Source organism: Balaenoptera acutorostrata, chromosome X (assembly GCF_949987535.1).
Source record: "Balaenoptera acutorostrata chromosome X, mBalAcu1.1, whole genome shotgun sequence".
Lineage (NCBI taxonomy): Eukaryota > Metazoa > Chordata > Mammalia > Artiodactyla > Balaenopteridae > Balaenoptera > Balaenoptera acutorostrata.
Genome location: NC_080085.1, coordinates 41,886,404 through 41,901,289, shown reverse-complemented (window position 1 = coordinate 41,901,289; position 14,886 = coordinate 41,886,404). Strand labels below are relative to the sequence as shown.

Sequence of the window (14,886 nt, the reverse complement as noted above, 5' to 3'; positions counted from 1 at the left end):
TCGAGGATGTGACTGTGGACTTCAGCAGGGAGGAGTGGCAGCACTTGGACCCTGCTCAGAGGCGCCTGTACCGGGATGTGACACTGGAGAACTATAGCCACCTGTGCTCAGTGGGTAAGCACAGCCATCCTATGCGCCCGCCAGGGGCCTCAGAGAGGCTGTTTCCATTCTCAGCTGCTGAGTGCTCTGGGACATCTGAAGTGTGTGATGGTGTCATCCTTGATTTGCCCGAGATTCTTCAGTCCTTTTTCACGTCTGTGATTATTACTCTACTCCCAGTGAAATGGGATTACTTTCCTGAAGAGCAAATGGAAGTGTCATTGAAAGGCCCCGAAACCCAATTAGCTGGACCCAATCCTGTATCATGTCCTGTTAACAGGGTACCAAGTTCCCAAACCAGAGGTCATCTTCAAGATGGAGCAAGGAGAGGGGCCATGGACGTTGGAGGAGGAAACCCCACATCAGAGCTCCTCAGGTGAGTGAGTGTGACCTAGGCAGATGGGGGACGTGGAAATAGATCTCAGTTTCTCTAGAAGAGGCTGATGCCTTTGAAAGGCTCTGAAGATATCCTATCTTGAAGGCTCTAAGCGTTTGGAGTTGCTTGGAGAGAGTTGACAGAGCCCCTCCAATATCTGAATGCTATCTCCAAGTATGACCCTTGCCAATATCCATTGTCTTCTTTGCTTGGCTTTTTTGACAAGAAAGCTGTCTCTAATCTCTGTACCTTGGATCACATACATACCACCCTGTCTTACCTAGGGACTTTTATTCTTCCTTCTTCACTCCCACCCCCTTATCTTAGGTTCTTTCCTTGTACATTAGGTATTTTAAATTTTCTTCCCTTTTATTCCAATTCCTCATATCCATCCCTTATGCCTCCTCCCACAGGCAACAGATCTAATGTGTTTGATCTTTGAATTTGTATGATATTCTCTTAAAGCCTGAAGTATTGGTTTATAAGTATGTATTTTTAGTGTATATAAATTATATTGTGCTACATGTCTTTTTTGTTAAACACTCTTTGTTTATACACTTTTAAAATTTATTTATTTTCCTTATTTTTTTGGCTGTGTCAGGTCTTAGTTGCAGCACACAGGATCTTCATTGAGACATGCGGGATGTTTTGTTACGGCCCAAGGTCTCTTTGTTGCAGCACTCATGCTTCTTTCTAGCTGTGGCTCGTGGGCTTCTCTCTAGTTGTGACGTTTGGGTTTTCTCTCTCTAGTTGTGGCACATGGGGTCCAGGGTGCACAGGCTCAGTAGTTGTGGTGCGTGGGCTTAGTTGCCCCACGGCCATGTGGGATATTAGTTCCCCGACCAGGGATTGAACCCGCATCCCCTGCATTGGAAGGCAGATTCTTTACCACTGGACCACCAGGGAAGTCCCTGTGCTACATGTCTTAATTATGTTCCTTTTTTTTACTCACCCCTAAGGTCTGTCCATATTGCAGTGCTCATCTGGCTTCATTCCTTCAAATTGCTGCATAGTATTCCACAGTGTGCTAGCACCACATCTTATTGAACCATACACCCAGTGGTGGAACCTAGGTTTTCGTTAACTCCCATTTAAGACAAACAACTCTACAATGAATTTCTACACAAATGTTCTCTTACAGAGTGTGAGAATTTCTCAGGGATGTATACAGAAGAGAGGGTTTGCCTGATCATTGCATATTCTCATATTGAATTTGAGCACCACCATATTCTTCTTGAATTGGCTGCACTAATCTACTCTCCCAGCAACAGGGCACAGGGTTCTTGCTTTCCTCGAGTTTCTGCCAACAATTAGTATTACCAGAGTTTCTCATTTTTGGGCTAACTATGGGTATAAAGTGGCATCTCATTTTTTATTTCTTATTTCTCCAATACCTAGTTTGAGCATTTCATTATTGACCTGTTGTGGTCTCTTTGAGTTTCTCTCCTATGAGTGACCTTGCTCATGTTCCCCTAGTTTTGATTTGTTTCCTGTCTGTTTCGTACTGATTTGCATCCAATTTATTATTTGCCCCCTTTTCCAGCCTTCTCTTCATTATCCCCATAAATGAGGTTGCCCTACGGACCCTGTCTACTGTTCACCAGTATTTTCTTCATATACATGCAAGGATTCATCCATCCTGAAATTCTGATGACTCTGTTTTTGATGTTTCCAGTCTGTTCTTCCCTGGTACTTTAGTACTACATTTAGCTACCCAGAAAGTTCCATTGAGATGTTTCTCTTGCTCCTCACTACATCAGAAGTTGGAATCATTACCTCATGTATCAGAAACCCTTGTCACCTTCCAACTTTTCTCACATTTGTCAGTGTTTCTTAAATCTTTCTGTCATTTTTAAGTTAATCACTCTACAGTTCCTACTGCTTTTCCATTTCTGAGAATATCATTTTCAGTTCTCAGTTCATCTTCTTAGTTCCCAGTAATATCACCCAAAACCAGCTCCATATTTTCTTATGCCTGGATTATAATTTTTCTATTACTGACTGTATTTGCTGATTCCATTCTTTTTATTAGTTCACTTCAAAAGTTAACGATAAATTTCATTGCCTAAAATGTTCTATTTATCTTGACATTAGCTTTATGAAAAAACCTACAATTATTCCCCATGACTTAGCATGTGACAATTAAACTCTTCATTCAGAGAGGCAAACAACATGGCCATGTATTTCCAATTCAAACGTGTATCTGTATATTTTGTATAACCTATGCTCAAGTCCATTTTTAACATATTTTATGATTCTATGAGGTTTATTTATGTTAATAGTCCTATGAGTTTTGGGGAATTCCCTGGCGGTCCAGTGGTTAGGACCCAGCGCTTTCACTGCCGGGGCCTGGATTTGATCCCTGGTCAGGGAACAAAAATCCTGTAAGCCACGTGGTGTGGCCATAATAATAATAATAATAACACTATGAGTTTTGACAAATGCATACAGTCATGTAACCACCACCACAATCAAGATATAGAACAAAAATTACCTCAGGTCCCTTTACTGTCACTTCTTCCCACCACTTCCAGACCTGGAAAATACTTATCTCTTTTCTGTCTCTATAGTTTTGCCTTTTCCAGAATGTCATATAAATGGAATCATACAGTATGAAGCTTTTTGAGCCTGGCTTCTTTCACTTAGCATAAAGCATTCAAAACTCATTCCTACTGTTGTGTTTTCCATAGTTTGTTCCTTTTTTATTGCTGAGTAGTATTCCGTAGTATGGATGTATCACAGTTTATCCATTCACCAGCTGAAGGATATTTGGATGGTTTCCAGTTTTGGTGTTTATGAATAAAGGTGCTATGTTTATATATTTGTTTCCATATTTTGTGTGATGATAAGATTTCATTCACTTGGGTAAATACCTAGGAGTCAGATTGCTGGGCTGTATGGTAAGTATATGTTTAACTTTATTAGAAACTGCCAAACTTTTCCAAAGTGGTTATACAATTTTAAATTCTAACCAGCTATGTATGAGAGTTCCAGTTGATTTTCATTCTCACCAGCACTTTGAATTGTCCATTTTAAAAACTTTTAGCCATTCTAATAGTAAGATAGTTGTATCTTACTGTGGTTTTATTTGGCATTTCCATAATATCTAATATTTGACATCTATATATCTTCTTTGGTGAAGTGTTTGTACAGATCTTTTGCCCAGTTTTCTATAGGGAACATTGTTTTCTTATTGTTGAGTTTTGAAAGTTCATTATATATTATGGACACAAGTTATTTATCAGATATGTGTTTTGTGAATTTTTTTATTTGCTTATCAGTGTCTTTCACGAGGCATTTAAAATTTTGACAAAGTCTAACTTATCTTTTTTCTTATTTTATGGATTGTGCTTTTGGTGTTGTATCTAAGAAATCTTTACCTGATCCAAGGTCTCCCCAAAAATTAGGTCTTACATTTAGTTCTGTGATGCATTTTGCATTAATTTTTATATATTATTTAAAGTATGGATCAGAGTTTTGTGTTTGTTCGTTTTTGCACATGGCTAGCCAATCATTTCAGCATCATTTATTTAAAAAAAAAAGCTATCCTCCTCTCAATTGAGTTGCCTTTGCACCTTTATTGAAGATCAGTTGTCATATGTATGTGGGTCTCTTTCTGGACTCTTCATTCTGTTCCACTGATCTATTCATGTATCTTTATACCATTCCCACACTGTCTTGATTAGTGTAGCTATGTAATAAATTTGAAATCATGTCATATTAGTCCTCCAACTTTGTTCTTCTCTTTCAAATTGTTTTGGCTATTCTAAGTACTTTGTGTATCCATTTGAATTTTACAGTCAATTTTTCAATTTCTATGAAAGTGAATTTTGATTGTGATTACATTGAATCTATAAGTCAGTTTGGAGAGAATTAACATCTTAACATTATCAACTCTTCCAATCCAAATATATAAATGATTTGATAATTTATATATTGCAAACTGATTACCACCATAGCATTAGCCAACACCTCCATCCCATCACATAGTTACCATTTCTTTTTTGTGGTGAGAACATTTAAGGTCTACTCTCTAGGCAACATTCAAGTATATGACACAGTATCATTATCTATAGTCACCATGCTGCACATTAGATTCCCAGAACTTGTTCATCTTATAACTGGAAGTCTGTACCCTTTGACCAGTAGCTCTCCATTCCCTCCACCCTCCAGTCCCTGGGAACCACCACTCTACTCTCTGTTTCTCTGAGTTTGGCTTTCTTAGATTCCACATACAAGTGATAATACCATGCAGTATTTGTCTTTCTCTGACTTATTTCACTTAGCATGATGCCCTCAACGTTCAGACAAGTTGTAGCAAATGGCACAATGTCCTTCTTTCTCATGGCTGAATAATATTCCATTGTATATATATACCACATCTTTATCCATTCAGTGTGGACAGACACTTGGGATGTTTTCATATCTTGCTATTGTGAATAATGCTGCAATGAACATGGGAGTGCAGATATCTCTAAGAGATCCTGATTTCAATTCCTTTGGATATATACCCAGAAGTGGAATTGCTGGATCATACGATAGGTCTCTTTTGAATTTTTTGGGGAAACTCCATACTGTTTTCCATAGTAGCAGCACCAATTTACACTCCCACCAACAGTGCACAAGTGTTCCCTTTTCTCCACACCCTCATCAGCATTTGTTATCTCTTGTCTTTTTGATGAAAGCCATTCTAACAGGTGTGAGGTGATATCTCGTTGTGGTTTTGACTTGCATTTCCCTGGGGATTACTGATATCAAGCACATTTTCATGTACCTGTTTGCCATTTGTATGTCTTCTTTGGAAAACTGTCTGTTCAATTCTTCTGCCCATTTTTTAATCGGTTTGTTTTTTGCTATTGAGCTGTATATGTTCCTTATATTTTTTGCATATTAACTCCTTATCAGATATATGACTTGTAAATATCTTCTCCCATTCCATACGTTGCCTTTTCATTTTGTTGATTGTTTCCTTTGCTGTGCATTTTTAATGTTTTCTTGATGTCTGCCATATGTGATAGTGTTCCCCTAATCTGACTCTTTATTCTGTGCTCTATCTATTTAGATGATACATTTTCACCTTGTGATCAGATTTCACTATTTCATGAAATGGCTCTTAATTACTCCAGAATATATGGCTCTTTCTTTTTTCTCATCCTCCATCCCACAGGAACTCCCAGAAAAACATAGGATTTTAGACTGTGTAGTAACTAAGGCTTTTTTTTACCTCTAAGTTTTTAGAAAGCTCCCAGAATTAAGAGCCTATTTCTCAGATTCACAGACATGGAGAACATACTTGTGGTTGCCAAGTGAGGGAGGGGTGGACTGGGAGTTTGGGATTAACAGATGCAAACTATTATATATAGAATGGATAAACAACAAGGTCCAACTGTATAGCACAGGGAACTATATTCAATATTCTGTGATAAACCATAATGAAAAAGAATTTTAAAAAAGATCCATTCTTACACTGAAAAAAAAGAGCCTGTTTCTTATTGTATAACTTGGGGCCTAATCAGGAGAGAGAAACCACATACTAATTTGAACATGGAAAGTTTAACAAAGAATTATTAGTGCCACTGCAATGAGAAGCCCACGCATCACAACGAAGAGTAGCCCCCGCTCGCTGCAACTAGAGAAAGCCCACATGCAGCAACGAAGACCCAACGCAGCCAAAAATAAATAAATAAATAAATAAATTAAAAAAAAAAGAATTATTAGCTATTGTGGGATTGAGGTAACAAGGGATTAGCCAGTAAAAGTAAAGAGAACTCTAAAGAATAAAGGAATAGCAAATTAGTGTGGGAGAGTATCTCTAAGGCTGTGAAGGAACACCCAAGGAAGTGCCTCCCCTGCTTCCCAGGGATGAATCCAGACCTTATAGGGAGGGCATATCCATGGCTCATGGCATGGCAGCTGTCGTGCCACACTGGTTGAACTTACTGGAAATCTGCCCTCTGCGGTTCCAGAAAAAGCTGATCATAGGGAAGTGTCTCATTGCAAATATTCCACTACAAGCCATCTGAGAGGGGTGCCAGGGTAAACTGCTGGGTGCTGGGTGCTGCTGGCTGCAATGCACTGCAGAAGCTGGGTGCCTTGGAAGCTGCATGTGCATCAGGAGCCAGATGCTGCTGAAGCCACCACACTGCTGAAGCCTGGTAATAGACAAGCTGCCCTTGCTGGAGGAGCCTGCTGGGTGAGCTCACTAGAACCAGGAAGCAAAACCCCTTCCTCCAGTGTTTCCCCATCACCCTGTATTGACAAGGTTCAACATCATGCCAGATAGCAAAGGAAAAAAGACTCAGATCCATTTTTGTAGAGCGGGCAAGGAAGGGTGAATTGGGGGTTGAAAGACAAAAAATTGATAACTGTAACACTTATTCTTCAGTTTTCTGAAGCCAAGCATGGAAAATATTTAGTAAACTTAAATTTATTGAATTTGGGGAGATAGGCAGAGGAGGATATTTTGCTCTCTTTCAGAAGGATCCTTCAAATATCTGATCAGAGGAATTCAAAAGACCATAGATTATATTTGGAAAGGGAAGATAATTGCATGAAATGTTAATAATTTCAGGCTTTACGTGTTAATTCTCTCTGTTATAACACAAAACTGTGCCAAATTTAGTATCAATATGAGTGGTACTTTGTCTGCTTTATACATTCATAGCAGATATAACCTCCCTAGAGGTTTACTAAAATTAGAGCCGATATCAAGGACAATACCTTTTGAATATGCACAGAGGAGCAAAGCAACAAGCTTAATGTAACTGTATCCTCTCTTACATAAGCATTCTCAGGTGAATGGGTGCATTCAACAAATCAACTCTGATCTTGTTGGGTCATTCAAGGACCATGTTCCAAGTTATTGCTCTGCCATCTCCTAGAGTATTGTTGTCAGCTGGGTGGTTGATGTTGGGTCATTGTTGAGTCCTCTGGGCTGGGGAAGGGAGAATGGGGGAGATTTGCCCACTGTCTTAAAGCCTGGCCTAGGAGTAGTACATATCACTTCTGCTTATATTCCACTGGTGAGGACAAAGTGAGACTGGTAAACGTAATGCCCAGCTATGTTCTATTACTATAAAAGAAGAGGTGAATAGATTTTGGTGGACAGCTTGCAGTTTCTACCATAGATGGTTTGCCCTCTCCTATTTGACACTTGTTGAAAGCATATATTTTTCCTATAGATATAGAGGAATTGGTATTTGAGGACTATAAATTTAACGTAGATGCTCGTAATGGTTCAGAGGGAAAAGCAAAGGAAGCAGAGAGATTATTAATGTTTTAGACCTAATATGTAATAAGGACATGCATTCTGAAATATTTCTTCCATGCAGGCTTACCTTTAACAGACTTCAGTTTCTTCTTCTGGTTACTCTACTCACTGTCCTGACTTCCTACATAGTGGATATGGATTCCCAGGTTCAAATTCCATCTCTTATTTATTTAGCTATTTGATCTTCAGCAAGTTACATAACTTCTCTGTGCTTCTGTTTTTGCATCTGTGAAACATGATTGATAATGATAGCTACCTCTTAGGGTTTAGTGAAGATTAAATGAGCTACTTTGTGTAAAGCACTTGGAAGTGCCTGGTGTATCATAAGTGGTATATAATTGTTTTGCATAGAGTAAGTGTTCTAGAAGAATTTCATATTACTACATTATTACTATTTTCATTATTGTCATAAGAACTCTTCCATTTCTCTGTTCATCCTGTCCAAACTCCATGTACCCTCTATTCTCTGATAATTGTTCTGGAGTCATTTTCATTTTTTTCTCTTTCTTTTTAGATGAGGATAATGGGCAAACCCAACAACAGAGAATTTCTGGAGAAGTTTCATTACACTGTGAGAAATTTGGTCAATCCATAGGAAAAGATTCATTGTGTTCCATTTTAGAAGAACTGTGGCAAGATAATGACCGGCTAGAGAGATATCAAGAAAACCAAAATAACCCTTTAAGTCATGTGAAAGTATTGATTAAGGAGAGGGGCTATGAATGTAAAAACATTGAAAAAATAATTCACGTGAGTACCAGGCTTGTTCCTTCCATTAAAAGACTCCATAACTATGACACAATTGGAAAGAGTTTGAAGCATACTTTAAATTTACATAATCATAATAAAAGCAATGCAACAAAGAACTTTGATAAGATTTTTAGAAATGGTAACAATTTTGCCCATAGCTCTTCCTTTACTAAGAATGAGAATGCTAATACAGGAGCAAACTCCTGTGAACTTAATCAATGTGAAAAACATCTTGGCCACAAACAAGTTCTCACCCACCGTCAGAAAATTCATACTGAAGAGAAACTTTATGTGTGTACTCAATACGTACAGACGTTCACCCAAAAGTCACATCTTTTTGAGCATCAGAGAATTCATGCTGGAGAAAAATCCCATGAATGCAACAAGCGTGAGAATGTCTTCACTCAGAAGCCGCAAAGTGAGGTACCTCAAAGTGTTTACACAAGAGAGAAACCTTTTATATGTACTCAATGTGGGAAGGCCTTTACGCTCAGGTCAAACCTCATTACACATCAGAAAATTCATACTGGGCAGAAACCCTATAAGTGCAGTGAATGTGGAAAAGCCTTTTTCCACAGATCATATCTCTTTAGACATATGAGAATTCATACAGGAGAAAAACCTTATGAATGCAGTGAATGTGGAAGAGGCTTCTCCCAGAATTCTGACCTCAATATACATCAGAAAACTCATACTGGAGAGAAACACTATGCATGCAGTGAATGCGGTAAAGCCTTCACAAGAAAATCAGCACTCAGGATGCATCAAAGAATTCACACAGGAGAGAAACCTTATGTATGCACTGAATGTGGGAAGGCCTTCATCCAGAAATCCCATTTCAATACACATCAGAGAATTCATACTGGAGAAAAACCTTATGAATGCGGTGACTGTGGGAAATCGTTCATTAAGAAATCACAACTCCATGTGCATCAAAGAATTCATACAGGAGAAAAACCTTATATATGTACAGAATGTGGAAAGGTCTTTACTCATAGGACAAATCTCACTACACATCAGAAAACTCATACTGGAGAGAAACCGTATATGTGTGCCGAATGTGGAAAGGCTTTCAGTGATCAGTCAAATCTCATTAAACACCAGAAAACTCATACTGGAGAGAAACCCTATAAATGCAATGGCTGTGGAAAGGCCTTCATATGGAAGTCACGCCTTAAAATACATCAGAAATCTCATATTGGAGAGAGACACTATGAATGCAATGAATGTGGGAAAGCCTTTATCCAGAAATCAACACTCAGTGTGCATCAGAGAATCCATACAGGAGAGAAACCCTATGCTTGTCCTGAATGTGGGAAGGCCTTCATCCAGAAATCACACTTCATTGCACATCATAGAATTCATACTGGAGAGAAGCCTTATGAATGCAGTGACTGTGGGAAATGCTTCACAAAGAAGTCACAACTCCGGGTGCATCAGAAGATTCACACAGGAGAGAAACCCAATATATGTGCTGAATGTGGAAAGGCCTTCACTGACAGGTCAAATCTCATAACACACCAGAAAATCCATACTAGAGAGAAACCCTATAAATGCAGTGACTGTGGAAAAACCTTCACCTGGAAGTCACGCCTCACTATCCATCAGAAATCTCATACTGGAGAGAGACACTATGAATGCAGTAAATGTGGGAAAGCTTTCATCCAGAAAGCAACACTAAGTATGCATCAGATAATTCATACAGGGAAGAAACCTTATGCTTGTACAGAATGTCAGAAAGCCTTCACTGACAGGTCAAATCTCATTAAACACCAGAAAACTCATAGTGGAGAAAAACTCTATAAAGCCAGTGACTGAAAATGCCTTCAGCTGGAAATCACAACTGGATATGCATCAGCTGTCTCATAGTGGAGAGACGAGGAGTGCCTGATGCATCAATCATTGTACAGGGGGAGTAGATATGACAGACTACAAACAGCCTAAGTGAACAGAAGGCAAACAAAGTCAAGTATCCTTCAGTCAGGTGGAATACAAGTTGATAAGCAATTATATGCATAGGGAGACACTTCGATAAAGCATTTGAGCAATAGCCCTGTTTGGTTTTATGATTCACACAGGTACTCTCAATCTCCTGCAAATGGTAGAAATAGAGACCCCAGGAGATGACTTGTAATCTCCTGTTTTTCACCTTTTGGATAAAGGACTTTATAAATTCAGCACTGATTTGTCCTTCATACCTTGGGATGTAAAAGTCCTCAATACTGGCCAATTTCTTTTTTCAAATTTCTAGGGTGGGGAGAAGAGTATTCATTGTTCAAACACCTCCAGGGCACTGAAGTCAAGGCAAAAACCAATTTGGGAATGTATAATAGCTCTATGAGTAGAAGCCAGAAGTTTTTGTTATCACTGACATTTAAGACACAGAAAATATTGCCCTGAGGAACCGTTCTTTCTCTTCCCTTTGAGAAGTCACCATGGTATATTTTTTAAAAATTAAATAGAATTTTTAAACTTAAAGTCTGACTTTATGCATTGGCAAATTAAGCATAGCTCTAGCCTATGTTACAGGAATAGAGTTATTAAATGTTACACACACCTAAAGGTGGCAATTGTTCCCTCATTAATTCTATGCTGTGGCAGCAGGTGATTCGCACTCGAAAATGGTAGGCATACCTTCTAACCTGTACCCCAAAAGCTATCATTATATAAGCTGCAGACCATAAACTTCTTATCCCCTTAGTAACTGCCCCTAAGACAATGAAACTGAGCCACAGCACTCTGGACTTCCAGTCTCATCCACTGAAGCTTCTGCTTTCTTTGGGATTTCTGTTTGAAAAACAATGGTTAAGAAATTGGATTTCAATACATAAAACTTTGGTGGTTTTTCTTCCAATTTAGTTAATTTGATATATTCATTTTCTACATGCACATTAAGAGTAATTTTGTGTAGATTGCTATGGGATAAAGTCATGTTGCATTGTAGTTTTTTAGCCTAAGATATGATTATAGTTTATTATAGTTGAATAACTGGAAGACTTCTCTGAGAACACTGCTTTTTTTTAAAGCACTGATATATAAACGCTTTCTTGTTTTCAATTAAATGTTTTTTGGAATACTCATAAGAAAGGGGCTTTCTTTCTAGCATGTAATTTTATTTTGTTTTTAAAACTTTTTATTAAAGTATAATGCATACAGAAAATGCATATATCATAAGCATACAGCTCAATGAATTCTCACAAACTGAACACTGATCAAGAAACAGAACATGACCAGCACCCCAGAAAAACTCCCTGTGCTCCCTTCCAGGCCTTACTGTCCACCTACCCCGCCAGGTAAACACTACCCTGACTTAAATAGCTTTGTCTGCTTGGTATTTTATATAAATTGAGTCAAACAATTATATTTCATATTTTGGTAATATACTCAAGTGTCTATCTTCTTTCATTCACATTATAAATATGAGATTCGTCCATATTGTTAAATGTAGTTATGGATAATTCATTCTTATTGTCATGTTATATTCCATTCTGTGAATACAATATATTTATCCATTCTATTGTTAATGGACATTTGTGTTGTTTGCAGCTTGGGGCTTTTGGGAATAGTGCTACTATAAATACTTTAGTACCTATCTATTGGTGAACATATTTATGAACTTCTGTTAGGTATATATCTAGGAGTTGAACTGCCAGGCTATATGGTGTCCATGCTCAGCTAGTTTATAAAACGAGTTTTCCAAAGTGGTTTCACCAATGTACACTCCCACCAGCACAGTATATGAGTTCTATTTGCTCCACATCCTTGTCAACACTTGGTATTTTCCATCATTTTTACTGTAGCCATTATGGTGGGTGTACAGTGATATCTCAGTGTGATTTAATTTTTATTTCCTTATCCTCCAATCCCACCATCTTCTCAAGACAGTTGACTGATATCTCAGATCTGAAACCCAGGCATGGCTCTCATGTGACTGTACCATTTTACATCTCACCAGCAATAGTAAGCAATTAGTAACTTTAAATCTTTCCACACAAAAATGCCCAAAGCTTGATGGCTTAACTGCTTAATTGCATTAAACATTTGAGGAGAAATAATATCAACACTCCACAAAATCTTTCAGAAAATAGAGGAGGAAGGAACACTCTCCAACTCTATGAGGCCAGTATTACCCTGATACTTAAGCCATACAAACACATCACAAGAAAATAAAACTACAGACCAACATTCCTCATTAACATAGATGTAAAAATCTTCAACAAAATATTAGCAAATTGAATCCAGCAACATATAAAAGGATTATACATCATCACCAAGTGGGGTTTATTCTAGTGATATAAGGCTGCTTCAACATTCAAAAATCAGTCAACGCAATCTACCATATTATATATACAAGGTAAAGAAGAAAGATCACATGATCTACAAATTCAATACAACTTTATCAAATTTCCAGCAGACTTTCTTCCCCAGAAATTGATAAGCTAATCCTAATATTTATATAGAAATAGAAAAGACCAAGATTAGCAAACAGGAATTTGCCAAAAAGCAAAGTGGAAGGACAGTAACCTCCCAATTTCAAAGCTATAAAACTACAGTAATCATGACAGTATGGTACTGGCATGGGGATAGAGACATAGATCAATGGAACAGAACAGAGAGTCTAGGAATAAACCCTGATACTTACGGTAAAAATATTTTTTACAAAAGTGTGAAGGCAATTCATTGGGGAAAGAAAAGTCTTTTCAACATTTGATGCAAGAATAATTACATATCCACATGCAAAAAGATGAATTTAAATCTTACTTCACACCATACTAAAAATTAACAAAAAAATGGATCAGATATGTAAATATAAAAGCTAAAACTATAAAAGTTTTAGCAGAAAACATAGGAGAAAAATCTCTGTGACCTTGTATTAGGCAAAGAATTCTTAAGTAGGACACCAAGAGCATGATCCATAAAGGAAAAATGATAAATTAGACTTCATCAAAATGAAAAAGGTTTAAACTTCAAAAGGTACCATTAAGAAAATGAAAAGACAAAGCACAGACAGGGAGAAAACACTTGTAAATCATTTACCTGATAAAGGACTTGTATCCAGAATATATACAGAACACTTACAACTCAATAAAAAGAGGACAAGCAACCCAGTTTAAAATTAGGCTGAAGATTTGAAGAGATATTTCACCAAAAAATATATACAAGTAAGCACATGAAGAGATGCCCAACATCATTAGTCAATAGAGAAATTCTAATTAAAACCACAAAGAAATACCACTTTATATGTACTAAAATGGCTAAAATTAAAAAAAAAACAATTATAACAAATGTTGGCAAGGATATGGAGAATCAGGAACTTTCCTACATTTCTGGTGTGACTGCATTAAAATGGTATAGCCATTTTGGAGAAGTTTGGCAGTTTCCTAAAAAGTTGATCATAAATTTACCAGAGGACCCAGTACTGCCATTCCCATTATCTACCCAAAAGATATGTAATGTTTTCATGCAAACACTTACACTTGAATATTCATAACAGCATTATTCATACAAGACAAAAAGTGGAGACAATCCAAATGTCCATCAACCAGCAAGTAGATAAACAAAATGTGGTATATTCAGCAATAAAAAAGAACAAATACTAATAAATACTACAGCATGAACTGTTCAACTATGGATGAACTTCAAAAATATGCTAAGTGAAAGAAGTGAGACACAAAAGATCTAGGATTGTATTTGCCTATTTATATGAAATGTCCACGAAAGTAAAATTTACAGAGATCTGTAGATTAGTGGTTGTCTGGGTGTGAGAATGGGAATCGTCATTAACTGTTAATTAGTACAAGGAATCTTATTGGGGTGATTAAAATGTTATAGAACTTGATTGTGATGATGGTTGCACAACTAGGTAAATTTAATAAAGGTCATTGAGGTGATCCTTAATTCCATTCCTGTTTAAACATCTGGGTTCCCTGCCATAACATCTATTGCCACCCATATCTAGAATGAAGTGTTGTCTTGGAGCCTGTTGTACATTTAAGAATAAACTTTTGTTTTTTTCAAAAAGGTCATTGAACTGTACAATTTAAATATGGATCCTAAATTATACCTCAATAAAGTTGTTTCTTTTTCAGAGTTGTTTTGACTATTCTAGGTCCTTTACATTTCCATATACATTGTAGAATAAGTTTGTTCATTTCAACAACAAAAAAAGCTGCTGTGATTTTTATTGAGGTTGGTTTGAATCTATAGCTCAATTTGGGGAGAATTGAAATGTTAACAATATTGAGTTTTCTGACCCATAAATAAGGTATATCTCTCCATTTAATTTCTCTCAACAATATTTTGTAATTTTCAGTGTACAGGTCTTTCACATCTGACAAATTATTCCCTAAGTATTTCACATTTTGATGCTATTTTACCTGGTGTTGTCTTA

At 37.2% G+C, this 14,886-nt stretch overlaps 1 protein-coding gene across 1 annotated transcript in view; it reads left to right on the top strand.

The window, feature by feature from the left end:
* ZNF41 (zinc finger protein 41) overlaps positions 1-14,585 on the top strand; it is a 55,232-nt gene extending 40,647 nt beyond the window's left edge. Inside the window, exons 3-5 of the mRNA XM_057537633.1 lie at positions 6-114; positions 380-475; positions 8,260-14,585. Coding sequence (XP_057393616.1) covers positions 6-114; positions 380-475; positions 8,260-10,313 — 2,259 coding nt within the window. The 3' untranslated portion in view covers positions 10,314-14,585. The remainder of the gene's footprint in view (positions 1-5; positions 115-379; positions 476-8,259) is intronic.
* The last annotated feature ends 301 nt before the right edge of the window (positions 14,586-14,886 follow it).